The sequence below is a fragment of the Cololabis saira genome, chromosome 2 (genome assembly GCF_033807715.1).
Source record: "Cololabis saira isolate AMF1-May2022 chromosome 2, fColSai1.1, whole genome shotgun sequence".
NCBI lineage: Eukaryota > Metazoa > Chordata > Actinopteri > Beloniformes > Belonidae > Cololabis > Cololabis saira.
In genome coordinates, this window is record NC_084588.1 from 26,610,830 (window position 1) to 26,638,528 (window position 27,699).

General features: G+C 40.9%; 1 protein-coding gene across 1 annotated transcript; it reads left to right on the forward strand.

The window, feature by feature from the left end:
* The first annotated feature begins 49 nt into the window (after positions 1-49).
* cmtm4 (CKLF-like MARVEL transmembrane domain containing 4) lies at positions 50-27,318 on the forward strand. Its single transcript, XM_061741883.1, has 4 exons — positions 50-673; positions 13,800-13,976; positions 24,335-24,433; positions 24,745-27,318. The coding sequence occupies exons 1-4, from the start codon at positions 491-493 to the stop codon at positions 24,907-24,909; spliced, it is 624 nt and encodes a 207-aa protein (XP_061597867.1). The 5' UTR covers positions 50-490; the 3' UTR covers positions 24,910-27,318.
* The last annotated feature ends 381 nt before the right edge of the window (positions 27,319-27,699 follow it).

Sequence of the window (27,699 nt, forward strand, 5' to 3'; positions counted from 1 at the left end):
TGCAGCAGTCCTGGGAGGGGGAGGCGGGACTAGACCGCCCTCATCCACGGACACGACGGCGGCTCACTGCACGCCAGTGCTGGGAAGTTTACAACCGAGAGCAACCTCGGGCTCCCTGGATTATCCAACCCGCATTCGGTTGATGTTTTTCAGGTCGTTGCAGCGAGTCACGCCGCCTGGCAAGCGTTTTTTTCCTTTGCAGTGGCCTAAATACACCCGAGTCGCTCCCCGGGACTCGAACCCGTGACCTGGTCCGCAGAAGTGCGGCTCTCCGGGACAGTAAGGCTGCAGGACAGGACTCCCGGCATGTTCCCCAGCATCCCCCGTCTCCCCGCGGAGCGGCGATGACAAATGGACTGTGTGGTTTGTTCTCTCGTCTCCAGCCTGCACGGGAATAAAGTGCGACTGAACTTGCGCCTCCAGGTAGATCCAGGACGCGTTTCCATTTTCCTGTAGTTGGTGTCCCGGTGCAGCGTGCAGGAGTTGAACCATGCGGAGCGGCGAGGACGCGGAGGGCTTTGACGGCCAGGCCTCCAGCAGCTCCATGATCTCCGGGGCCAGCAGCCCCTACCAGCCCACCACCGAGCCCGTGCACCCCCGCCTGCTGGGGGCCGTGCGCTGCGACACGGACTACCTCCGCTCATACTTTGGCATTCTAAAGCTGGTGGAAGTGGTAAGTTTTGTGCATAATTAACTGCAAAAACTGACACATGTACAGCCATGTTAAAGTACCCTTAAGTAAACTATATGACGCACTGATAACATAAACCACGCAGCCACTCTTAACGGAGGAACGGTTTAATTAGTGATCAAATAAATAATTAATAGGCTGCGCCCGAAATCCCATACTTACACCCTAATGAGTATGCAAAAACAGTATGTGAGATTTTTTAGTGCATCCGAAACATTAGTACTACTCAATAGTATGTAGTATGTAGTATTGATGGACACTAGCTAAGCAGAAACTTCCCACAATGAAATGCAGCGGTGTTTGTTTGCTAAGTGCTGCGCAGATACGTATATGTCATAAGTATAATATTAAGTATAATAATATTATATAATATTATAATATTTGTATATAATAATATTATATAATGTCATCTTGTTTCGGCCAGGATAAACGGGAAAGAGCGGTGCTACTACTGCTGCTGTTACAGGAGTGGTTACCATGGTAACAACTCCCCCTCCCAATGGCAGAAAGTGCCATGTGCGCTCTGAGTAGTACGTCCGAACAATGCTACTGATATTTACTCAAAAGTGTAGGCTTACCGAACTAAAGTATACTTTTTTTAGTATATACTGTTTAGTATGGGATTTCAGACGCAGCCATAGTGTCTTTGGGTTACTCATTCATAATATATCAAAAAGATGGTTTACTGAGACCATGTGGCAAAATGTATCATAGTTTAACCTGCACTACTTCAGGTATTATGTCATAAACATGACATGTGGACATAGCCTACTGAGTAAAGGGGGCATACCATGAAAAACAGGTAGAGGTATCTGTAGACTACTTCAGACACTACCAGTTAAAAAGCTCCAACATAACATGTTTTCTTTGCTTTATTTGTGGCTGCCTTTGTCTGAAAATGTCAAACAGAGAAAAATTCAGAGTTGCGAGGTACTGTGACATCACAGACCCAGATCTGAGTTGAGTTTTCCAGTTTTCCCATATTTTCTTTGCTGAATTTCTTGACGTATTTGGCCTATCTCTTAAATGGGTAGTGTAAAGGATGATTAATGGTTGTCCGTCAATTCGACAGAAAGGAAACGTGAGCCATTGTATGCCTTTCAAAGTTCTGCATTGAGGTCATATGCATTGCAAAGTGTTGTGAGGCAGTTTACCGCACAAGTGCTAGGGCGTGTCAAATTTGGGATCTGTGAAATCACATTGATTGTTGGCTGAGGGTTTACTTTCCAGTTTGGCTTTTTTGGTCACAGTGAACGATGGTGACTGAACAAGAAATGACGACATTGGAGTTGGAGTGGATCAATGTGAACGACTAGCAATTTTTTTATTTTTGCAAATGTTGCATCATGTGAGAAGGTGGTCTGGATGCCCTTTGAACAAGTCCAGCAGAAGGGACAAACCAGAATAGTGAAGTGTTGGAAACAATGCAGTGCAGTGGACCAATCACAGCCCTGGCGGTCTGCATTTCCTCAACATGTAGCCAGAAAATGTTGTTGGTGTATTCTGGACATTGCAGATGGTCTGCCTTGAGTCGGCGGACAAGCATAAATGGATAAGTTGGCCTATGCACACATCCTTCATAGAAGATCTCCATCCTCGCTGATGTTTATACCTGTCTGTTTTCATTTGTGCTGTTGTGTAATTGCATCACCAAATTCCAGGTTGTAGTAAAGGTTTTTTTCTGCAGCATTGTAGCTTGAAGGGCTGAGCTCTGTTTCGTTTCCTTCCTTCATGTGGCTCAGTAATACCAATGGAGCTAATTAAATATATTGCATGTGAATTGGGGCTAATCAATTGTGCAATGGTAATTTTCATTAACTTCGTAGCAATCTTATTTTTGTACCCATTTTAAAAATGAAAAAGGAAGAAGTAGCACATTGCAGGAAATACCATGGTTCCAAGCTGGCCAGTGACATGTGTTGTGGTCCGCGTCACCTCGACACGTCGTAATGTTTATACCGAGGTGCACATCAGGCTCCGGTGATGTTTACAGAATAGGAATCCCACGTCGTTCGTTCAACGCAGAAGTATAAATCATGCTTAAACCTCTATGCCCCATTTCAAAAGAGGTTTCAGCACGAGTGTGGGAAAGGTGGTGAAGTCTTTGACTCCAACCACTCAAACCAGCTGGTCTGAATAAAGCTGTAAAAACATTATTGAAAAATTGGCTGTTGCACTGTATCTCTGAGCTGATTTGATGTATGTCACAGACATTTCATTACGACGTTGTAAAACTGTTAATAATGTGCCCTTCTTTCATGTAATAACTCACAACAGCTTTTTCACTCTCTTCACCAACTGTTTCAATGGCTTTTTAATGCTTTCAGCAAACTAGATATATTACATTTTGTTGTTGTGGTGTCATTTTCAGCTTTCAGCTGTTTCAGTCGTTAGACATCTGCATTTGTTTGGGCCATGTAACAGTCACTGGAATAGTCATTTTTGTTAAACTGTAAATCACTGTGTCCAAACCAGATGTCTGAACTGGGTTGAAAGAGAACAACAAAGCAAAATGAGGGCTTTTAAAGATCTGATAAGTTGCCAGAGGAGGAAATATCTATTAAGATTGGGCTACTCCTCTTCGTTTTGTGCCAAAAACATTCGGTGCAGAACTGCACACTCATGCACATGAAGTGATTTGTGGGCACAACAGGAAGCACGGACTCATAATTACCTCTTTCGGTGTTTATTGCAACACAAGCAACCCAAAAATCCAAACTTTTGCAGTAGTCTTCTCTGCTTCACCGTTAAAACTCGAAAAGAAGTGTTTTAAATTGTTTTTTTTTTCAGATTGTGGATGGTCAACTGTCTTTGTGGTCTGTGAGGAGATCACAGTGAGCCTGAGTTCTTGCACACACTTGTGATGTTTACTTATATGCATGTGGGAAGGACGGATAGGAAGCCACCTGTCATCAGAAGGCCTAGTAACTAAGCTTCAAACTCCCTGTCATCATGTTTGCAGCATGTCCTGGATTATTGACTTGGCCTCAACAGGAGATCAATACAGAAATCGAATTCCATATTTTTATTGCTTTATAGGTGGTCCAGAGATAAAGACATGTGATGGCATCACATTTGTATTCTTACCATTCAAATGTTCAAATACTCTGATGTTAAGCTTCACGGTTCTCATGTAGATTCGCATTGAATTCAGGAACATTCTGATATCATCTCAACACGAGAAGCAAAATAAAAACGTTTCTAAAATTTGTCTGGATTTAATAAGATAATGATTTTGCTGAGAGACTATGTTATCCTTGAATTATGTAAACAAGGTGATAAAACTCCTTGGTGCCATGAACATATTTTGCTCAGCATGTTTGATACTCAAGAAACAAATCTTTGATTCTGAAGTGCCACCAAATACTTGCAGCATAATGAACAAGTATTAGTTAATATCCTATTTATCTTTTGTTTATACTCATACTTATTTTCTTCTGTGCTTTGTTCTGCTCTGATTATCTGTTCGGATGGTAATATTTCTCTACTGAAAAGAAAGCAGACCAGTGGAAGATTGGATTCAGTATCTCAGAGGAGGCTGACAAGGCTGCCTTCCAGACAATAATAGCTTCAAAGGGTTTCATTTTTACTGCTCTGTCCTCTGATTGTTGCGCAGAGTGCCAGCCAAGGCTATGTGTTGACCATGCAAAACTAACAGATGACAGCGCAGAGCTGAGTGTGTGTGATCTACTGTGAAAGTGCTTAATCTACCACAATTCCTGCGTGATTTGGAAACACAGTGAAGCTGCCATGTGTTGTTGCCTGAAAGTCTAGCTTGTGGTTTTGCACAAACTGGCGTAAGCGACTCTGCATTCTTTAAGATAGTGTAAAATCTGGCATGCAGTAAGTTAACCCTCTGATGCGTGCAGGTAGTCTTTGTTGCAAACAGTTTTCCTCAGGAAACCTGAACTGAGGGAGTCAGTCTAGTGGCTACAGAGGTGAGCTTGAGAGTCCTGGAATGGCAACCAAGATGAACCACCTTGGGTAGGAGCAAGCCCTTTGTTCTCTCAGATGTAAGTCGCTTTGGATCAAAATATGTCTGCTAAATGACAGTAGTAGTAGTAGTAGTAGTAGTAGTAGTAGTAGTAGTAGTAACTGGCATCTCTATTGGTTACTGAGGGGTTTGACATTCAAACATATATCAACCTTTAGCTAACAAGCCCGGTAACTATAAGGTACAACTCTAAAGCAAAAACAGCTGCTCTAGAAATGAGCCTTATATTCCAAAACCTAGTCAAAAAGGTCTTATTTTAAGCAAAAATATCTTTGCCAGTGGGGTAAGAAGAACAATTTTCCTGACTAGAAAGAATCTTACTATTCCATACTATTCTGACTATTCCATACTAGGAATTGTCTTATTTTATGCAGAAATATTTTGTCCACAGGGTACATTTTTTCCCCTCTAGACTTGAATTCTACTAGAAAAAATGGTCTAAAATGGGCTTCTAATTTTCTTGAAAAAAGTTTTATTTTGTTCCTTAGAAATTAGATTTTCCGGTGTAGTCTTCTAGTTTGAAACTTTCTTCACAAAATACAACCTCAAAACACTAATTTAGAGAAGAATTTTGCAATGAAAGTTTTCTTTTGTATCTGAATTAAATGTAAAAGAAATTGCATGAAACACACAAGACCATCACAAGTAAAAAAAAAAAAAAAAATTCTCACCTTTTATTTAACTAATCAAATAGTCAAGACTCCTGTCGAAATAGTACACGGGTGAAGAATATGTTTCACCAGGCACTAAATTATTCAACCCTAACATGAGTCTCATTGGGGAAAACAAGCTTCAGTTTGCTTTGGAGCATGAAGAATGGAATCAAGAACAATAGAACAGGGTCATGTGGTCTAATGAGGGGGAAGTAGTATGATCTGGGCTCAGTTCAGTCGGTCAGCTCTTAGATACCCCCAAGGGGCAGTGTCTTGTACAGCCAGAAAAAACACATGAAGGGCATGGAAAAACAACAATTGCCATTTAATTTGATACATATCAGAAAGGGTATTTTAAAAAGCCAATGGCAGCAGGAGCATGTGGATTTTATGTGTGCTTGTTGTGCAATCAGATCACGGCAACATAAAATCATTAAAGAGAGGGTGTTGAGCCTTCTTTCACATTCTGACCTTGGTTTAGGTTCAGCAGTGTTATGTGCCAAAACAATTAGGTCATCTGTCTGCTTGAATATACCGAGTGACCAGGTTTTTTGCCATCAGTGGTGATTTTTCTTTGCTGATTGCATATGTATGTTCCAAGATGACAGTGCCAGGATTCGCTGGGCTCAGATTACCAAGAAAGTAGTTCAGGGAGCGCAAGACATTGTTTTCACACATGGATGGCTGCCACAGAGTCCAGATCTTGACCCCATTTAGAGCTTTTCCACCACAGTGGTTCCAGTGCTAGTTCGGTGCTAGCACCAGTTCTTTGCTTTTCCACTGCCGGTGAAGATTGGTCTGTTGACTCAGCCACAGAAAATCACAGTGAACTTGAGTTCCTGCACACTTGTGCCAAGAAAAGTGGTGCTACGCTGGCCCCCAAAACCTTGAGGGGCCAGATCCAAGAACCACTACGTCATGGCGGGGAATGTGATGGTTGTAATCAACCAAAACTATTCAACCGCCGCATTTAAACAACCTCTGAGTTTAAAACATATATCATACCGGGAATTTCTGGATGCACGCTTAATGGTTTAATCATGCAATCAAAAATACATCTACTGCAAAACAAACGTGACTATAGAAAGACTCACTTTCACCCTGAGATGTAAGTCTGTCGATGTTGATGGCGAAAACTTGCATGAAGTCAGTTCCGCAGTCCAAACAAGATTTTTAGGGCCAGGATCAGCATCCAATCGTGTCATTTCTATCACACTTTTTTGTAAAAGAAAAGTGAAATAAAGTAACCGCCGCAGGTGTTCGATGTTGCCATTAAACTGTGTTTTTATTTTATGAGCGTAACTCTCCTAGTCTCTCAAATCTTTCTGACTTTTTGTATCTTGTCCTGCGAGACTTCTCTTTAAAAAAAAAAAAAAAAAAAGATCTCAATGTTGAAGATGGACAAAAAATCTCTAGTTTTTGACAAATTATTGTGATGGCTGCTACTGCTTTTGAGAAAAATAGTCAGAGGATGATCATTCAAATGATAATTCAGAGGCAAAGCCCTTATGTTATGCATAGTGATTAAGTAGTGTTATAGCACACTACATTTGGAAGACCAAAACGGACATAATTAAAAATAAAAGCAGGAAGAAGCAGGATCATTCATTTGACTTGACACAGAACGAGAATGTACAAATAATTGCATTTTAACAAATCTGGAGCACTAAAATGCATTGCAGTGACTTGTAGAGGCTCATACATGTTGTCATTCCTTACGTGAATGGCTGCTTGGTGCTGATGACCCCGACCTGATCAGAAGCAACCCACGGTAGGATGAAACCTGACCGAGGCATGTGTTTTCTGACAACAGGTATGTCTTTCTGTCTTTTCTGAGAGTCAACAAACCAATCTTCACCTTGTCTCCCTTGGCATATAGTGGGAAATTTGAAACCGTCAAGGACCTAACCATACTACTATGATACTCATTTGGTTTCCCAGCTAGCTTTCTGCATTAATGATGAACAAGAGTGATTATATGTGAAACCATATCTCCCAATTTTTTAATTGTTATTCTTGCAAATGGTGATTGAATATTGTGGAAAGGTTTTTTTGTTCTTGTGGATTTTGTGGAATAAAGTTACCAGATGCTTGCAAATGCCAGCCATCACGCCCTCCTCTGAGAGAAATGCCATATGCTCCATTCTCTCGTGGTTGGAGTATTACTTTGTTAGAGCTTGAAGCAATTCATAAAGAAAACACAAATCTTAAGCATGCATGTGGGGAGACATGCATGCTGTTGCCGTGAGCACAGAAACACAAAATCACTTCACCCGTAGGGTTGAAAATTGACCTATATTCAGGCTACTGATGCCATCTCCTGGCTCTTGCTGAAGTGTATTCAGTGGGATCCCATAGAGGAGCAGCATATGGAGTTCCCCAGCTTCCACGCTCAGGCCTGGTTTCTCCTCCTTCTTGAATTCTCTCTCCACAACAGATGGTGTAATAAGAAGATCAGGGGAGTCCAATACGCCTTTAAAGGCAGATAATAGTGTGTTAAATCCCAAAGCTTAGTACGTACTCACATGTAGGAGGTAGATGAGAAAGAGAGTGGAGGTGCATGACCATGCACGTATGGATGCTCAATGACCAGATTGGATTGAGTTAAGGTTGACATAAAATCATTTCTTACAAGATTATCCTGTGTTGGGCTTTTGATCCCCCACCTCTTTCCCTGTGAGCGTCTCACACCTGCTACACAGGATCGTGTGGAAGCAAAGCGCTTTTCCTCAAGAGACATGACATCATCCCTCAGCCCAAGCAGCCTTCCCCTCCTCGCTGGGTGTAACCTTTTTAGTTGTGCTGAAGTCGGACTTCTAACTGCTCAATTTGCAGAGGTCTGAACTGTTGCACTATGAAATGTTTGCCCTGATGGTTGGTGGGATGGGAGATTTGCTTTTCTTTTTGCTTTGCTTTAGTGCTTCACTCCTAATATGACTGTCACATTCTTGTCTGTGAGCCAGAGTTGGGTGAATAAACAGGAATCTGTCGCAAACACAAGTTTTCTCCACTGAGGCTTAACTGGTCCAAGTCACCAAACAATGCTTTACTTGTCAGAATCAGAGCGCGCCCATCTCATTAAACCAGATAGCAGGATTGTCTGTGGAGCTGCAGGGAGCAACGTGGGAGGAGGAGGGGTCTTTTGTTTGGGTTTATTCAGCAGTGTGTCAAGTAAGGAGATGACCCTGGCTAGACCTGACTGGAACTGGATTCAGCTCAGATAGGTAAGGGATAATGCCCGACGAGGTGTACATTATCAGAAATATATGGATGACGCTGGGGCGCGAAGCGGAGGACGGTTTGCCTCCGCGAAGTCCATATATTTATGTTATACCACGGCCTATGTGAATGCTCGATTCTGATTGGCTGGCAGGTGGAGGACGGTTCACGCCCCCGCGTTGTCCATATGTTTCTGTTAATGTACACCTCGTCAGCCATTATCCCTTACATAATGTACACCTTGTCGGGCATTATCTTGCTTATACCGCGGCCACCTACCAAAGAACAAATATTAAAGTTATTCATGCTTTAATGTGTTTTCAGTTGAAATCATTAGTTTTATAACGAGCCACAGCTGAGCGGACTATTTAATCTCCCGTGTGCAGCCGTTCTAACCTGGTAAGTTACGTTTTTTTAACAAGCCATAAATCAGTTTCCTTGGTAACGGGAGATATTCTAGTCCGCTCGGCTATTTTCTTTTCTCTCCTCTTCTGCATCCCAGTCATCAAAATTGTTAAATTCACCAAATAAATTGAAATAAATTACAAAATCACTCATGTCGCCGTCCTGCGGTAGCCGGCTCTTCTTCTCTGAATCTCCGTTGTCGTGGTTACCACCTGGCAGTTGATCCAGCACAATGAAAAGTTATCAGGCAATTTGACCGAACTTGTTTTCTAGACTGTCGGTTATATTCTGATTGGCTGGCAGGTGTAGGTTATCACTTATAACCTCCACCTGCCAGCCAATCAGAATCGAGTATTCACACAGACCGTGGTATAAATATCTTTTATTACGTTTTACTAAAACTGTCCAGTGTTTTAAAAAAAAAAGACTCAACTTTCTTCTTATTCTCTTATTGTCTTATTGTCCACGAACAGCAAAGAGTCAGATCCACCTTAAATATTCCACATATAGCTGCTTCTGACAGGCTTAAAGTAAGAAACAATCGCATAAGTGTCAGTTTTAATTTGTCTGGTTGTGAAAGATGTTTTTATTTATTTATTTATTTATTTATTTATTTATTTATTCATTTATTTATTTATTTATTTATTTATTTATTTCCAGTCTGCATTGTTGTATCCTCTGACTCTGCAAGTCTTAGTTCTTAAGTGGGGCCTATTTTGCAAATACTCACAAATAAAAACAGTGGGAGACAGGTTTTACTGCGTCTCCGTTTCATTAGTGCTTTGATCACAGCTTGACATGCAGAGGACGCTTTTACAGGCCGAAGGTGTGTATCTATAAGAAATGTACCAATTCATTTTCTGTGGGAGCAAAACATTTGAAAAACCATTTCAAGAGGTGCTTTTACTTAAGATTTGGCTGCATAATCAGGGTCATCAATTCAGTTCGGTTCAGTTTTAGTCATACAGCACCAAATCATGACAAACGTCATCTCAAGGCCCTTTAACAACAGTTCAAGCTGTTCCAACGTAGTCCAATTGATACAACGCAAATAAAATAACAATAATGATTATTGTTTGCTAAAGAAACCACCAGGTTGCATCAAAATGTTTCTTCAATACAATCCACCATCCTGAGCAAGCATCAGGCAACTGTGGAAAGAATAAACCGCCCTTTACCAGAAAGAAACCTCCGGCAGAACCAGACTGTCTGGCTCGACCAGGGACAGGGACAGGAAGGGGAGAGAACAGACACAACTGACCAGGAACACCTGCTGGGAAGAAGGGACACAGGTTAATATCAACAACAATGATGTCAGTAATAGAGTTTGGGTAGAAGAGAACAGAGTGAGGAGAGGTGCATCATGGGAGGGCCCCCAGAAGTCAAGGCGTACAGCAGCATAATAATCGACGCTTCAAGGTGTGAAGGTTCTACTTCTAGATGCTCTAGGAACCACAATTAAACCTGCTGTCTGAGAGCAAAGAGCTCTGGTTGAAAGATATGGAACCCTGAACCGTTTAAGATATGATGGAGCTTGGTCATTAAGAGCTTTATATGTGAGGAGAAGAATTGTATTATCTTAATTATGCCGTGTTATACTATTTATTTGCTTTCTCTTCTACATTTGGCCTACAGCTCAGTTGCAGTCCCAGACCTCTGAGTTGGTGTTTTTCTTATGTCATTTTCACTTTTTCATCATGTGTACAGTGGCCAAGTGCTCATGTGTGCCATATTTTATTGGCCACCAAAATAAAATTGAGATAATCTGACCACATTTATAATGTCAAGGCTTTGCCATTCCTTTGACACTCTTGCCTGGCGACAAACAGGAATGAGTTTGTGCCCTGGCTAAGTGCTGATAAACAAGGCTTTGAGACAGTGTGAACGTAAATTGGTTAGTCAAGCAGGACGTCATCATTTTAATAAGATAAACCTGTCCTCTGAACTTGTGCTCTTTTAAAGCAAGAGTTGTTTTTTTTTATTTATTAAAGCTACTGTTGCATTAAAAAAAGTAAAACCTCATCTCAGGGCTCGATTTCGAGAATACAAACTTCCTAAAGTTGCTACTGAGCTATCGACATCCAGCTTTGCGAATTACTTCATGAACTTGTTTAAAGCAATGAATATCATCAGATATTAGATCATTACCTCACAATGCCACATTAACTCATCATAGCCCTCTGGAGGATGGAGGTATTTTGGATCCTGCTGACTGAGGATGGAGCTTGTAATGAAGCAGCTCTTCAGTTATCTGGTTCTGGAGGACTGTCTGGTATAAACTCTGCAGATCCACTCATTGTCTGCATTCATGTGGAAGTAAGCCAGTGGATTTTTAGAGTATTGGCTTTGACCTCCAGCTAGAGATTTGTAAGATCGTACCTGCACAAGTTTTGGAAAGAAGTTTGGACCATTCTTGCTCCTATAGCCCCTCAAATCAGCCATATCTGTAGGATTTCTGGTGTAAACGGTCCTCTTGAGGTCACCCTGATGGATTTTCTCTGGCTTTTATTTTCACAGGACAGAAAAGACAACTAAACTTTATACAATAGATTGTATATACTTATTATCATTATTATGATATAGTTCTGGTTAACACCCACTGACATCTGGATTGTGTTTTCACTGGGCATGTTGACAGTTAGCATTCAGCCCTGACTACTGTACTGAGTTTGTGGACAATTATCGATTGATGAATCAATGTGAATTGAGTGAGAGGGTGAGCTCAGCCATAAAATAAGCTTTCACATTTACACATTAAAACATGTCATGCCGGTGTTCAGAAGGTGGCAGGAGCACCAGCCAGGGGTTACATTTTACTCAACTTTGCAGCTTTTGGCAGCTCTGAGCTCCGAAGTGTCATGATGGCTGCATTGATCCAGCTGAAACTGATCTCAAAAAGTCACATTCATTAAAAACCTTGCTCTGCCAGTCTTCCAGATTCAGCAAGACCAAATTAATTGTTAAGTAACCTGCAGGGTCTTCCCTGAGAGCAACACTTGGGCTGTGGGGTATCAGCGTTCTGAGTTGAGAAAGAAATCAATAGCCTGTATGTATCAGTCTTTGATGTTGAGGATCATTGTAACCGATACACAAGTCATTTATTTTTTCTGGCAACCATCGTGATGTTGTGATAAACTATGTCATTCTTCCCCCCTCCCACGGAAACATGCAGACCCAGGCAAAGCAAGCAGCCAGTAATCATGATACTCCCTCCCCTGTGCCGCAGCACTTCTCAACTGGGACAGTGTTTTCATGTTAGTACAGAGCACTTTTAACTTTTTATTTATTTTTAACCATTGTTCAATGATTCTTGGATGTTATTCTCAAACAAATATTTAGTTGTTTATTTGAAGCCTTTAAAAAAAAAAAAAAAAAGTATAAACACACACCATAAATTGCACTTGGCACTGCTGCACTTATACACTCTATTGCTATCTACTGTTATCTTGTTGTTTTTAAGGTCACAACAAATTATTGAACTGACTAGCTTTGGGATTTGTCCTTTCATCAGAGATCAGTCCTATAAAAGTTTGCCGCTTCACTAACTCATCAACAGCTTTATATAACCTGTCTAACTGTTGACTGAAAAAAATGTAAAGTCACTGCGATTATTGAGCAACTGTTTTCACATGTATGTGAAGATTACTCATGCGGGTATAATTATAGAAACAAAAGCATGTCTGTATTTAGCATGCATGTGTAATAAGAGTTGTGTCTGTGTTTGGGTAATTGGGTCAATGGGAAATACATTGTAAAGAGCTTAGTAAAGTGTAAACAATGTTAAAAAAAAAAAACCTAGCGTGGGTTCTTTGGTGTTTGTTCATTTAAGCTACTCAAAGCCATACATCCATTCATCTTTACTGGACAGATTTATAGATTTGTTGAAATCACATGCCTGGACGCAGGGTCCGTATAATCTCTCACAAATATATAAGTTATATCTTCTGTCCTCAGATGAAGCTTGTGATGTGTCCCTCTCATTCTCTCCCACTTCGATTATGATTACGTGCCACATGTTTTTGCTTTTCTTTTATGTCTGAGTAACACGATTTCTTTAGCTTGAAATACACTAAAGAGAGGTTGTACCTTTATCTGCGCATTTGCCTGTGAAAAACTGTTTGCAAATCAACTCTTACTCAGCTGCTTCAGCCACATCTCTTGTAGTTTGGTTGTCTAGGGGTTTTGGAAAACTCAAATCCTATAGGTAATCCTTTTCCCCTCCCTGGGTTATAGATTGCAGAAGAACACCTAAAAAAGTGTAATCCGTCTTTCCTTTGTGTGGTTAGTTGATGGTTGTTGGCTAAAGGCAGGCGTCATCTCCAGCTGCCAAAGTTGGAGCTCACGAGACGGGCTAATGGCCTCCACTCTATTCATAGGACAATCACTTCAGAAACTGGAAAGTGTGGCGTTTCACCACACTTACAGTGTTGTAGAAATAGCATAACTTATGCTTCAGAGGGACATACCCACTGAGCAGTTTTAAACTGCACTATACATTTATGTTAGATATTCTTATTTTGTCTTGTCTTCCCATCGGCCCAGCTGCAGAGTCAGTTTCAGTCTTGTTCAAACATCCAAAATGAAATACATGTTGAATATAGTTGTCAAGAACTGGACTATCCTGTCATTAAGAGCAAGATTGATTTAAGTAATTGCATCTGATTCTGGACATTTGCCAGTTGTTCATGGTGACCTAGTTTTTCAGCCAAGAGAGATGATTTACACATCAGCTGATGGCGCAAATTGCATTTTGCAAACACTAGTCTACACACTACACTCAATATGTCCTACCTTTCACAATTAAACCTCTTCTTTGCTATCATTTTCCATCTCCTAGGTCCTATCGCTCATCGGATTTATCTGCATAGAGACCATCATGATGTGTTCTCCCTGTGGAGGCGTTTACTTCTTTGAGTTTGTCAGCTGCAGTGCCTTCGTGGTGACAGGAGTTCTGCTCCTGATCTTCAGCCTCAACCTCCACCTCAAGGTCCCCCAGGTCAACTGGAACCTCACGGTGTGTACAAGCACTCGTCAATACACTCCAGTGTCTGCACAGTGCATACCACTGTTTTGTTTTGTTGTGTGTAAAAGTTGCATTGTATTACTGTTAACACAGCTCAAGCCTGCATTTATGGACATCCATGCACAGAACAAACTTTCCTGCTCTGTGGTTTTCCCTACTTTCTTAGACGCAGCAGAGTGATTGAGTTTCACAGCGCTTGTGCTAAGAGAACAGGAAAGAACTAGGCTGAATGTTCTCTTTGGCTCTACTGTTATTTCTGATTCCGCTGTGGCTGCTGAGAGACATTTGACAAACAGTAACGGTGACAGTGAACTCAAGTGAAATGACATTTGTCTCCGGTGACCGCCAACTGTGCACGTAACTCCAATGAAACAAAGCTTTTAAAAAAATAGCTATTTTCTGTTACGGAGGTCATCTTCAAAGTTAAATGACATCACATACTACATCACAAAGCACGTCACTTGACGCCATTCATCAATAAAGATGCTTGTTTGATTTGATACAATTAGTTATTATCCTCAGCATGTATAAAGGTCCTCCTTCAGAAAATGTCTTTGATCTCAGAGGGCCATCATCCATCTATCCATCCAATAATCCAGACCTCCATCTCCCCCACCACCTCCTCCATCTCCTCCACTGAGATGTTCCCAGAACCCCTGAGAGATATGTAGTTAGCCCCATTCACAGAGTCAGTCACCTATTTTCCAGTCTAGTGCGCTGTTAATGGCACAGAAGGTAGAAGAGCAAACCAGCTACTAGTGAACCCTGCTGTTACTACCGCCATCTCTCTTGCATATGAAACTCCGTCCTACAACTCTGGTAACTTCTCAAGCTCAGTCTTATTGTCATTTTTTCAGCACCATGTTTTATGCAGTATTGACTGAACTGCAGAATAGAGCCAAGGGACTGTATTTAGATTGTGATTCTCTGTAATTTTGTGTGAAAACACACTGGGAGGCAATATTGTGCCTTCATGGGGTCGCTGTGAAGCGCACCTGGAGAGTGGAGGGGATCGCGATAAAGCCATAGCCTCTCCAGCATGTCCTAGGTACGCCCCCATACCAACCATCAAATCAGCATTCATTCACTAAATACTAGTCATTTAAGATAGGGATAGTATTAAATAGAAATCAAGCACAGTTTTGGAGAATTACAGGCTTTTTCGTTATTCGGGGAAGTGCCAAGGCTCTCTATAAACTTGCTGCTGCTTGAATTTAGTTGGGTGCCATGCAACAACAACCTGACATCAAAGGAAACAGGGAATTTCTAGAAGAACAATCACTTTTTTACGTTTTACATTTTAGCAATAATGTCAGAAAAGATCCTGCTGATCCTACTAATTAGGGTTCAAAATAATATTTACTTTAATCTACTTTACATAAGAATCTGGAGTTTAGGAAGACGTGACACCAGCTCATATCGGGGATTGTGGGACACTTCGGAGAGTGTGTAGGATATGCGTAGTCAGCTGTAAGCAAATGTGCTGGTGGGTGTTCTCCTGCAGATGCTGGCTGGCTTCCTGTATTCGCCTACACACCAACATGAACATGTGTGTATGCACATGCCTGTATTTTTTACAGATGGGTGTAGCAAAAATGTCTCCAGCCATATTTCCAGGGGCTACACAGCTTACGGAGCACATCATAGCAAAGCAGTGGATTTTAAGCCACGAATCCAACCACAGCTATCAGATAACTCTCTGGTTTTGTTGGTATGGTATCGACCCTCAAACATGAAGGGAAGGTGGGCCTCTGACTTTTACTTTTGGCAGCACACTACCAAATGCAAGCTTTTTACAGTCTTGGAGAAGCCGGAGTCAATTAAAGAGTGCTGATTTAGGAACTTTTACTGGATACCTATGATCATTACAGTCAGGCGTTCAATCTAAAGTCCTTCTGTTCTCTCTTTTCTTCCTGGTCTTTTTCCCTCTCAGGATCACTGGCTTGCAGATTTGATTAATTATCTGTTTTTCCATTAAAAAGGGAATAATAGTTTAGAAATATGTAGTTTTAGGCTACTACGCTGCAGTTTGGCTGGAAATCATGTTTTTATTCACCCAGTTTGGAAAAAAAAAGATGAATTATTTAAAGGACAACAGATTCTGTGTTTATGACACAAAGCAGTTTCTGCTTTTTCCTTCTTGGATTGTACACCAGGGAAAGACTTGTGTAGGTGTTGTTTCCCAGATTCCACAGGCTTTTCTCCCACTATGAACAGCTGTAACTAACAAGCCCATCAAGCTGAATTGCTCTCTGAATTGCTACGTTGAGTACATCCATCATGCTCAAATCTGCTCCAGTCACATTGGCGCCCTGGGAATTTTTCCTCCAGTTTTTGTTAGCTTTGCTCATTTCCCGTGTTCCCAAACTTCAAACTGCAGCCTGACACTGACAGAAGCTCTTCTGTGGAGTGGGCTGCTGTAGAAGTTGGTCGAGAATCTAAGAAGGTTTTTAAAGGTTTTTAATCACAAATTCACTTGCTAGACGATCCCGTTGCCTCGAGTTCACTCTCCGTGATGACACTGGCAGCAAAGTCGGGGAAATATTGGCCTCCACTCCCATCTCTTCCACAAGGAAATTAATTCAGTCTTCTTGGAAAGCCACTTAATAACTAAAGGTCATTAAGTTCAGCATTTAATTTACTTTTTAAATTGTGACTACTTGGTGCTTATTTTCCTAATTCACAGTCAAACAAGTGTTAGCCACACTGAGGTTTCCCGGTACAGAAAAAGGGCCCAATAAGGTCGCAGACATATGACCTTTCAAAGCCCAAAAGGGAGGGGTGGAGAGAAAGGGAGCAGTTTAATTCTTGTTTTAGAAGAAGAACAGCAGTTTGTCATTGTGCACAAAGTAGTGTAGCTGTTTTATTCTCAGAGTACATATATTTCCAGATTTAATCACCTTTGGTGCAAATTAAAAAGTTACAGTCAGTTTGTTCTCCTGAGGTGCAGGGATGGGTTTGAAGCTGGAAGGCTTGGACACAGACGTGTCTCTGTCTTCTTAAATGTTTTTTGAGGCAGCTTCTCCAGAGCAAAAAAAAAAGTTGCACAGATGCTGCTCGACGGATGCGCAGGTGTTGGACAACACTGAAACAGGACTTTACTTGAACAACGGCCAACCTGGGATGTTTTTAAGCAGACTGGAAGAAATCAGTTTCTGCTGCGCCTAAACTTTTTTATTTTGTTCTGTTTAAAGGACGCACCGTGATCTTATGTTACCAGATGGTGAAGAGCCATTTGCTAACCCGAAGGCTTATATTCACGCGCTTTTCTGAAATAATCACTGATTACACATATCCCAGCAGTGGATTATTGTGATTAAATTCTAAATCTTTTATTACTGAAATATTCCCTATGTGCGCTGTAAAAAAGCAACAACAAATTAGCATGTACTTAAATTGAGTGCAATCATATGATCTCCTGGAGACAATCATTTATTAAAGTATACAGAGTAAACAGTCAAACTTTGACTGCAATCCAAGGAGTGCAAAAGGTTATCAGAGTCATGCTGGTATGGCCTATGTCATAATAAGAAACAAGTTGTGTCTGTGTCGTTGGCAGATTAGAGGCTTCTCCTTATCAGCATATCTGCTTATTTGCAACCCTGAATTGCAATAGTGAACTGGTCGCCGTGCTGTTCACAGATCAGTGCAGGTTTACGCTCATTGCTCCCTTTGCATTATTGTCAGCCGCAACAGGTGGCCGTTTTCTACAAGGAATAAGCTTTGAAAATCCTCTTTCATTCCCTGTTAATCACAAAAACAACAGAGACAAAGCTGCCATTTACTCAGCCATCGGGCAGATGTCTTCCTTCAAAGCAATAGAAAGGAGCTGGTGATCACAAAGGAGAATTTACCAGCTAGTGCCAGGTGTTTCCAAATTAATTATAAGGATGCTTTGTAAATAACAGAGGTATGAATAACTAGCTTATCATTGGCTGTGTCTGAAATCACCTCTGTTACATGTATGTAGTGAACTCTATTTTGTATTTGACATTTTGCAGCGTTGTCCAAATATGTGGTGAGAATTGTCACGCCCTTTATAGTGCACTGAATGTATGCCACAGTCCATCATGAAAAGTAGTTTAGTGGTCACTAAATCAGCCGCTGGAGGAGTTCGGTTACATTTTATCTGTTCGACAATCAGTACATTTACATGCATTAACAGAATTGTTGCCTTAATCCGACCGATATTGAAGTTTTAAAAGCCATGTACACACCTTAGCCGGGCTGTAGTCGAACCGAACTGAAGCTGTTGAGATCGAGCTTTTAGTGCCAGATAATGCGGTCCTAATCCGAATTATTACCCACGCTGAACTGAGCTACGGACTGCCCCGGGATGTGTGTGGCGCCACCTAGCATCGCAGAGTCGAACGCACCTCACCCAATAACCCATTGTCTTCTTGTGCATGTATACTTGGATTTCTCGGAAACTCCAATTTAATCCTTAGCTAGATTGTTGCCAATAGCTTGATTTAGATGTGCATGTAACTGCACTGACTGATGCCGAAATGAGCAGTGGTGATGAAATAACCAGTAGTGTCTTAAAGTTTATTATAGTGATGACCCCAGCTCATCATCTCCTACATGGAATTCCCCTAAACCGTGGCCAGGGAGCGGTGCGCTACGTAGAGGTGATGTCAGACGCAGCCATGGCCTGATGAACATCAGCAAAGCTTTGAAGTAATACATAGTAGGGCTGGGCAATTTTGGACAAAAATAAAATCCCGATTTTTTTTTTTTTCTCTGAAAACCCGATTTTCGATTTTTTTGGTAAAACTACAAAAGACAATGGAATAAATTGTTTCAAATATTTTATCTTTATTTTTAAAGAAAAATAGCAAACAAATGTCCCTATTGGGAATGAAGTGCAATTGAAAGATACTGTAAATCCTCCTTGAGTTTAGTAAAGTGACAACATTTACAATTTTCTTGACCAAACAAAGATGACTAGACGAGCTCTGTCTGTAATGCAGCCAGCTGCAAAAAAGGAAAATCGATTTTCCGATTTTCCTTTTTTTAACATCGTCTTGATTATAAATCCGATTTAGATTTAAAATCGATTAATCGCACAGCCCTAGTAGCTTATAAATGTGTCCATCTGAACAGCGTTGCAAAACATTGTTTATACCAATGTGCACTTGCTGACTGTTAAGTGGGCCGTGCAGTTTACCAGCTGCTGTAACAGCTGTAAACAGGGAACCACTACATCAGGAGGTCAGAAGTCTAGTGGCTTGTGGGTAAAAAGTGACTCTGAACCTGCTGGTTCTTGTGGTAGGAGCATGAACAGCTGGGAACTGGGATGACTGGGGTCAGAGGGGATCCTTCCTCCTGCCGCGCTGGTTGTAAATGTCCTGGCTGGTTGGCCACTCTGGCCTGGTGATGTTCCCAGCTAGGATGCTCTTGATAATGCATGTATAGATGTTTCTGAGTATCCTGGTGGTCATGCCAAACCTTGTAAGTCACCGCAGGAAGAAGAGACATCGTCTCGCTGACCTGATGATCATGTCAGCATGGTGTGACCAGCTGAGATCCTGAAGTAGCTGTTTCTCTTCACTGCTGCTCTTTTGTCTTGCTGACGTTGAGCAGGAGGTTGTTGGCTTTGCACCATGAAGTGAGTCCTGCAGCCTCCTCTCTGTAGGCTTCATCGTTGTCTGTGAGGCAGCTGATCATGGTGGGGTCGTTTGCAAACTTGATGGTTGGACGGGGCTGTGCGTGGAGGAGCAGTCATTAGTGTACGGGTCCACACCTCTCACTCAGTTACAGCTGAGAGAGGCTCTGACCCCCAACAACAACAAAAAGGTTGAAACTAGGGATGCAAATTATCGATTATTTCATTAATTGACAGTTGATAACCTTATCGATCGATCATCGATTAGTTGATAAGCGGCGTTTTTCCCCCATCTGAGATACAAACATAATTTTTTTTGCTTATATAAAATACAAAGGACATTTTAATGTATTCCTTAATCAAATATTTATTTGATACAAAAGTAACAAAAAGACATTTTTGTACCACAAGGAATATAATATAAAGTGCACTTCAAGGCTATTAGTAGTAGCAGCAGCCATAATAGTGTCATTTGTGTCAAGCAAATTTTAAGTTCTAGTTACGTTTTAAGTTAGAGTTTTGGCAGTGTTCAAAATAAAACTATGAGACCTGCTGTATGGGAGCACATTTTCTTTTAGTTAAAACTGTAGCGGGGACAGATGTTTAGAGAAACCTATGTATGTACCGGGTGAAGGCTGATTTATGGTTCCGCGTTACATAGGGGTGTAACAATATATCGTGCCACGAAATTTCGCGATATAAAAACGTCACAATACGTGTCGTGGAGGTGACAAAGTGTATCGCGATATTGGGTTATTAATATTAATCTATTGTGTTGACTAGAAACGCGCATCCGACCGCGACCGCATCTCGACCCGCGGACCAAAATCTTACTCCCCTCAGAAGAAACTAGTCCCATTTTGTGGTCCCGTTTTGAGCTCTGAACTTTTACTAATGTAAGGCTGGTGTAGAGGTAAGCCTTACCTTATTAAATTAAACCTTTTTCGGGTCGTGAGTAGGATAAACACGGGGACAACTTCTGCTGAGCTCCAGTGTACTTTAATGTCCCTCAACAGCGTAGGATTTTAGATCATCAACACAGCACCTAGTGCTGTATCACTCCGCCCAATCTCTCAGATATCAAGCACTACAGATAAACTGACTAGTGTAATTATAGTCCCTAATTTACATCAGAATATAAAGAATATATTTATAAAATAATGAACCCTGAATTACCAAAATAAACTTCTTAACAAAAATAAATCTCCTCTTACACTTATAAGGTGAGCATGAATCAATCTTTTTTATGATGTAAAATTGTATGTAATTATTTACTTTTATTTATTTAATTTTAGTTGTTAAATTAGAAAGAAAAAAGTCAAATCATACATGTGAGAAACTATTCAGTTTGTGGCAAAATATTTGTACTTGTATGAAACTGAAGATGCATAATGCAAACCTGACATTTACTTTTAGTTCACTTTGTGGAAAATGGTTGGCCTGGCTTTCTCTTTAAAACTTAAACAGTTATAAAGCATTACAAAATGTAACAATAGGGCAAATGCACAGCATTGTTTTGTATTTTGTGTCTTTCAAATAAAAGACAATTTTTTCCAGTCATATGTTCCTCATTCAAGGTTGTTAAAAAGATACTGCTATAATATCGTATCGTATCGTTATCGTGACCTCAATATCGTGTATCGTACCGTATCGTGAGATTAGTGTATCGTTACAGCCCTAGCGTTACAACAACGCAGAGCCTACGCCGTAGGCTACGGCGGCGGCTCTGCGTCGATTTAAGGCGGAACCATAATTCAGGTTTTAGGGGAGCATATCGGAGAACAACCAGAAGAATATAGAGTGGATTAAAAATAACAGTTAAGCACTGAGCTACATGTGTCTCCCGTCTGGGCCATTGCAGACTGTCTGAGCATGATGTTACTAAAACCAAACATATCCGCCGTCTCTTTCTTCTAACTTTATGTGCACGGCGCAGCGCGTTGTGTCGCATTAAATGTGGTCCGGGCGTAATACCAGCTGGTGAAATTAAACGAAAAAATTAATAAATAAATAGATTAATTGTAATCGTTAATTTTAATCGGGTAATTTCATAACGGCAATTAATCGAAAATCGATTAATTATTAACATCCCTAGTTGAAACTGGTATAGAACATGGATGTATAGATGCTAAACATAAAGAATCTCAGTCTCTGTCATTGTTCAGTCCCTGGTTACAGACACTAGTGTCCTGTAGCCTCACGCTGCTGGACATGTAGACGTTGTAAAGATCACCATTTGTTATCAGTTTGACATGGTTTGATATATATCTGGCCCCAGCAACCCATCTGTAACGCCATAAAATCTCGGGGTTCACAATCCTCCCTGAGTCTCACAAACTACAATATTGTCTCTGTTTTTACTCCTTACTATAGCATTAGTCGGAAGCTTTTAGCTACGAGCTATAATCCTTTTTGTGTGTGTGAAAGCTTCTTTCTCTGATCACCTCGTGTTATATTGCAGAATGTGCAAACAGCCAAGGGTTATGGGTATTGTTAACTTTAGTCGTTAATCTATCATCAGTTCAGACCCGAGACCACTTTGCTCATGTCATATTTACTTTACCTCGAAGTGGAATCCAGCAAAAGCTTTCTTGGTTTGGACAGCTGAAGTTTGCCACCCAAGAAGACAAAAGACGTGAACTACATGCCTGCTTTCCCTGTCTCTCAAAGAAATAACTTTTTTTCTTTCTCCTGCATGAAGCTCTCTGGCCTTCTGTGGCTTGCTGGAGCTGTCAAGAGAATACATTTCATTATCAGCACTCTGCAGCAGACCTCATGGTTTCCATAGTTACACTTCAGCGAGTATTTCTACTTTCAAACTTCAGAGCGCTGCAGAAACAGAACAAGCATGACAGCGAGCTGCTAACAAGCATGGCAAACATTCCCGTTTTTGTGCACAACCAAGAAAAATAAAATAAAGTTATGAATTATTGAAATTGTATTGATTCAGTTAAAATAAATTACATTTGTTAATTTAGAAAATTGGGACCAGCTCATTGAAGTGCATGTTCCTCCTTGCCAGCTTTGGAGGTTAACTAAATTTATTGTGTGCAAATTTCCAATTTGCATCAGACAAATCTGTCATTTAAAGACTGGTGTAAAAGCTTAGAGCAGATTAAATCACCCGCAAAATAAGATTGTTTGATTTACGTATAAATCTGAAATGCATTCAGTACCGTTACAGAATACTCAAGTTATGTATCTATCTATCTGAAAATGAACTTGAGCAGACAGATAGAAAAACAAAGGTTTAATGCAAGAAGTAAAAGCCAGCGGTTTCCGTCCAGTTTGCGCTTGAGTGATTTAAGATTGGAGCTGGCCCGGATAAAGTGTGATTGTGAACAGAAGCTTTTCTGATCACAAGAACTGGATATTTGACGGTTGATATAATGAAGAGTATTTCCTGTTTAACTGGTTGGTTGAGCTAGACGGGCGTGTATGTGTAATATGACCGATGTTTGCTTTGTGTTAATATGCATGCTGAGCATCCGTTAAGCCGGAGTTGGTCAAAGGTTGCTGTTACAACCCTGGTGTTCATTAGCTATGCCAGTTAGCATGCAACAAGAGGTTTACTATTGATTACTGATTAAACAGCAGAATTGGCTAAAACAGTGTCAGGCGTTTTATGCCCTGCAGACTTGTGTGCTTCTCTCGTTATGCATGCACGCACTGCCGTGCAGCTGTGTGCCTGCTCCGTGTTTGTGACAGCACCATTGTACGAGCCTTGTGTGTCATATGAGAGACCATGTCTGTAGTAATTAAAATCACACATCTGATCACGAGGCCTGTGCCACAGTCACGCCGAGCACTTTGCCGTTAACCCTTTCTCGACACTCTGAGCTACTCAAAACAGTAAAGTAAAGAGCTTCAGTGAGGTGTCGCTTTCATCTCCCTCATGTGTTCAGAAAAGTAGGAAGTGGCATATGTGTTTGGACATGGTGTGTTTGTATGTGGCAGCAGGTGCTGCGTGGAGGACCAGCGTGCAGTCTGGTTGTTTAGAAGGCTGTAAGAAAACATTTCAGTGAGAAACGGCGTCATCCAGGATCATTAAAATAATTTAAAAAAAACCATTTGGCATAGATGATGTGCTTTGATCCGTGGAAAATGGAAAAAATAATTTCTGTTCTTTCAAACCATAAACAAAGAGATAAACTAACTTAAATTTAAAGATCCCATATCACTTGTGGGTTTTTATTTTTATATTAGGGTCTTCTGAAATGTTGTTTTTCTAACACTGGGTATTTCTGCAGCACTTGTTCCTTTTACGGGTGAAAAGCTTCACTTTCGTTCCTGTTTCTTTAAGGCCTCTCTGAAAAGGGTGGGGCCAAACTAGCCATGAAGCAGGTAAATCTGTGAAAAGGTGATGCAAACAACAGAAACAAAAGAAATATAAACACTACAGAAAAAAAAAACTAATCATATTACCGTATAACCTTTTAAATGATCTTCGCTACTCGAGTTTATCTTTACTATCTACTCTCTACTGGAGCTACAAAGGAAGTCCAAACCAAATCCAAACTACCACAAAGTCCTGTGTTCAGGTTGTTGGAGGAGTGATTTGTTAAGTCATATATAACATCCAACAGTTTATATGACCATCAAGAGTGAAGATAAAGCTCTATTCATTACTTGAAATCCGGAGGGCGTGTTTGTTTTTCAGTTTTCTCATTCAAAAAGATAGTACTGTTAATGCACGTATGAATTGTTATTTCATGTTTTTTTTATATATATTTTCCTGCAGGACCTGGTCAACACTGCTGCCAGCACCTTGTTCTTCTTCTTGTCGTCTCTCGTGCTGGCGTGCATCAACCACAACACTGGAGCTGAGATAGCAGCAGTGGTGAGTAGACACAACCAGTCTGCCTTTGCTGCCGTATTTCTCTGGTTCCATTGCAACAAACAATACAGGCATCGTATGTATGTGTTTGTGTGCAATCATCCAGTGTACGTTTGAGGAGCATCAGCTGTAGCCTCACGAAGGGCTCATTTAATTACGTGACTTTACAGCAGCTGCCTCTTTTACAACATCAGCCTGTTGACAAATTGGGACTGATAAATATGAGCAGCAGTTCATTCATACAGTCTGATGTTTTTGGTTCCCATTCAAATGCAGACATTGTTACTGTGCTTCCTGTTCCCGCTTGTATGCAGATCTTTGGCTTCCTGGTGACAGGTGTTTACGGCTTAAACACCTTCCTGGCGGTACGGCGGTGGCGTCGTGGGAACGGCTGTCAGAGGGCAGCTCAGGCCAGCGAGTACATCCGAGCACGCACAGCATCTCGTGGAGAAATGGAGGCCCGACCCGAGCTCGCATGAGGGCTTTCAGACAATCAGACTAAGAGAAAGCCAGACTTGAGGCAGCTGAATGTAATGAACACGAGTCTGCCCTCCGAACAGTTCAGACCAATCAAGAGACCAATTTGTTTCATGGGCGGAGACGACCTCTGTGGCTTTGCTTGGCAGCCCTGGCTGTTCCTTGATCACGTATTAACTCTCTAGTGAAATGCAGGGTCGGAATTAAAGGTGTAGTTTGTCAATTCTTTCTTCAACTAAATCAGGCGAAAGTTGGATGATATGGAGGCAAAAAAAAAACAAAACAGGCAATGATTTTTAGATTTACTAACTTTTTAATTTTTTTTTTAGGACAGTGTGACTTGCATGTCATGCCTGCAACACATTCCAGAAAATAACTGGTACTGAGACCGTTTAGTGCTGGTGAAGGAGGTGAAAGGCAAGACAAATAAATAAATATCTTATGTCAGACAGCCGATGTCAACAGGTGTTTGTCCTGAGGATCCATGATAGGCTGAATGTTTGAGGGCCAAAGATCTCCAGATGATGTTCAGTGGATTTCAGTTCATTCGGCATCATTAAACTACTCAAGTTATATATAAGAGGACTGTCAGTGTGTAAAAAGCAAGAACTCCTTTGTCAAGTACTATAATCTGTATCTGCAGTCACAAAAATGTCCCTGTGCAAGAAGGGAGCCTTTCGTTAACCTTTTCCAGGGGCGGCCTTTGACGTTTGTGGGTTCTGGGGGATCTGGGGTCGACCATCACACAGCGGGATTGTATATTGAGCTCAGATGAGCCGGTACTCTGGATCTTTTATGGAAAAGGTGGATATAACATGCTCCAGACCAAAGATGAAAACAACTATCCAGAGAGTTCCCAGAGACAAGTCCAAAAACCAGAGTCTGTAGTGAGGTTGATTCTGCGCCCCTGGGAAACGTCATCTACGCTTCTGTGATGGCAGCATTCATGCAGAGAAGGACAACATATTCTGCCTTCAAGACAGCATCTTTTCCAGGGACATCTTTGCACTTCAACAAAGTGCTGGGCTGGCCTGCCTCCAGTCCAACAGAGGATGGGTTGAACGCTGTACCTCTTGTACCTTTCAAGCTTACAGAAAAAATGGGACAAAATAACAACTGAAATGCAGCATTGTTTGGTATCCTCGGTGAAGGAACGTCTTCACCGTTGTGAGAATGAATAGCATCAAGACAGAGTGGCTAAAGCTTTACTGTCCAAACTTTTAGGAATGTGTTGTAGGTCTGAAATTCAAAAAATTTGTGTGAAGAAACTTCATTAAGCGCTACAAGGTTACTTCACTCAAACTGCGGTCTGTGTGGACTCGAAGGAATTTTATTTCACTGTGAATGAGGTTTTTAAGAGAAGGATCCCTTAAGTGGAATTTGCTTATATCATTCCACTGGCTGTGAAGTCTTAAGATAAATAAAATCGTTGACCAGGATGCCTCTGGAACAGCGACATGCAGTTTTCTCTTTGTCTTAGCTGACTTTGAAAACTTCTTTCAAAATTCTACCATAAGCTGCTATCAAGATGATAGCTGTAAGAAATTGTACATTGACAGTACAGACTCAAAATACTCTAAGTTAAAATGTTCCCAATACACCATCTAGTGGTAAAAATTATAACGACTGAATACAAATTAAACAATTTGTATACAAAACTGAACCATCCATCTCAGGTTGTGCCGAATCAATCCCAAATAATTATTTTTTCCAGATTCTTGGACTTAACCTCATATCAGCTTCTCCAACAGTCTATTATTTTGTGAGACCTAGACAAGTACAAAAATGGTTCCCCAAGTCAGTTTAACATAGTCATTCTTTTAAAGACCAAGGGGTGTCGGACTCCAGTCCTCGAGGGCCGGTGTCCCTGCAGGTTTTAGATGTTTCCCTGCTTCATTGCACCATGATACAAGTGACTGTGTCATCAACAGAACTATCCAGACTTTGATGTCAAACTGGTGATGATGATTAATTAGAATCAGGTGTGTTAAAGCAGTGAAACATCTAAAACATGCAGGACACTGGCCCTTCTGGGATTCAGTTTGACACTGTGTTGTTGTTATGAGGAGAGAGTTCATACCTTAGTTTTTCCTAGATTATTGTCCAAAATATTCTCTCACTATTTTTCTTAAAACGTTTTGTTTTCGTTTAAAGGTAAGTGGTTATTTTGTTCCCTTTGCTCATGTCCAAGGTGTGAGATTGATTTAAAAGAAAATTCAACATGGGCGATTGAGACCAATGACTCTGTAAACTGCATCTCAGGAATTTGCACTCCTTCACTCTTCAATTTTTTAGAAAAAACAAACAAACAAACAAAAAAAAAAACCCATCTGAAATGAACTCACAGGGTGCCTGGACCTGAACGCTGTATTTCGTGATGCCTTCAGCCGTGACACTTGTGTTGTAGAAAATTGAATAAACAGATGAGTGAAAGTGGAGACTGCGGGGCAGAAAGATGGTACTGTTTGCATTTTGCTCTGTATTTGGTTGTATAAAACATTTATGTATAACAGTATGTTACCAAACACCTCGTGTATAATACCTGTATCTGTGACGTTGAAACAGACTGTAAAACAGATTTGTCATTCCTTCAGTGATTTTGTTTTTAATAAGAAACAGGAAGATGACTCTTGTGAGAATGAAGGAGGACATTTAATTTCAGATGTCTTATATTTCTTAAATATATTGAAACTTCGTGACTCTCCTGATTCTGCAGGCTTGAGGAACTAATCAAGATTGCGGGTCTAAATCGACTCAATGGCGCCATCTCCTGGCCTTTATCTTAAACGTTT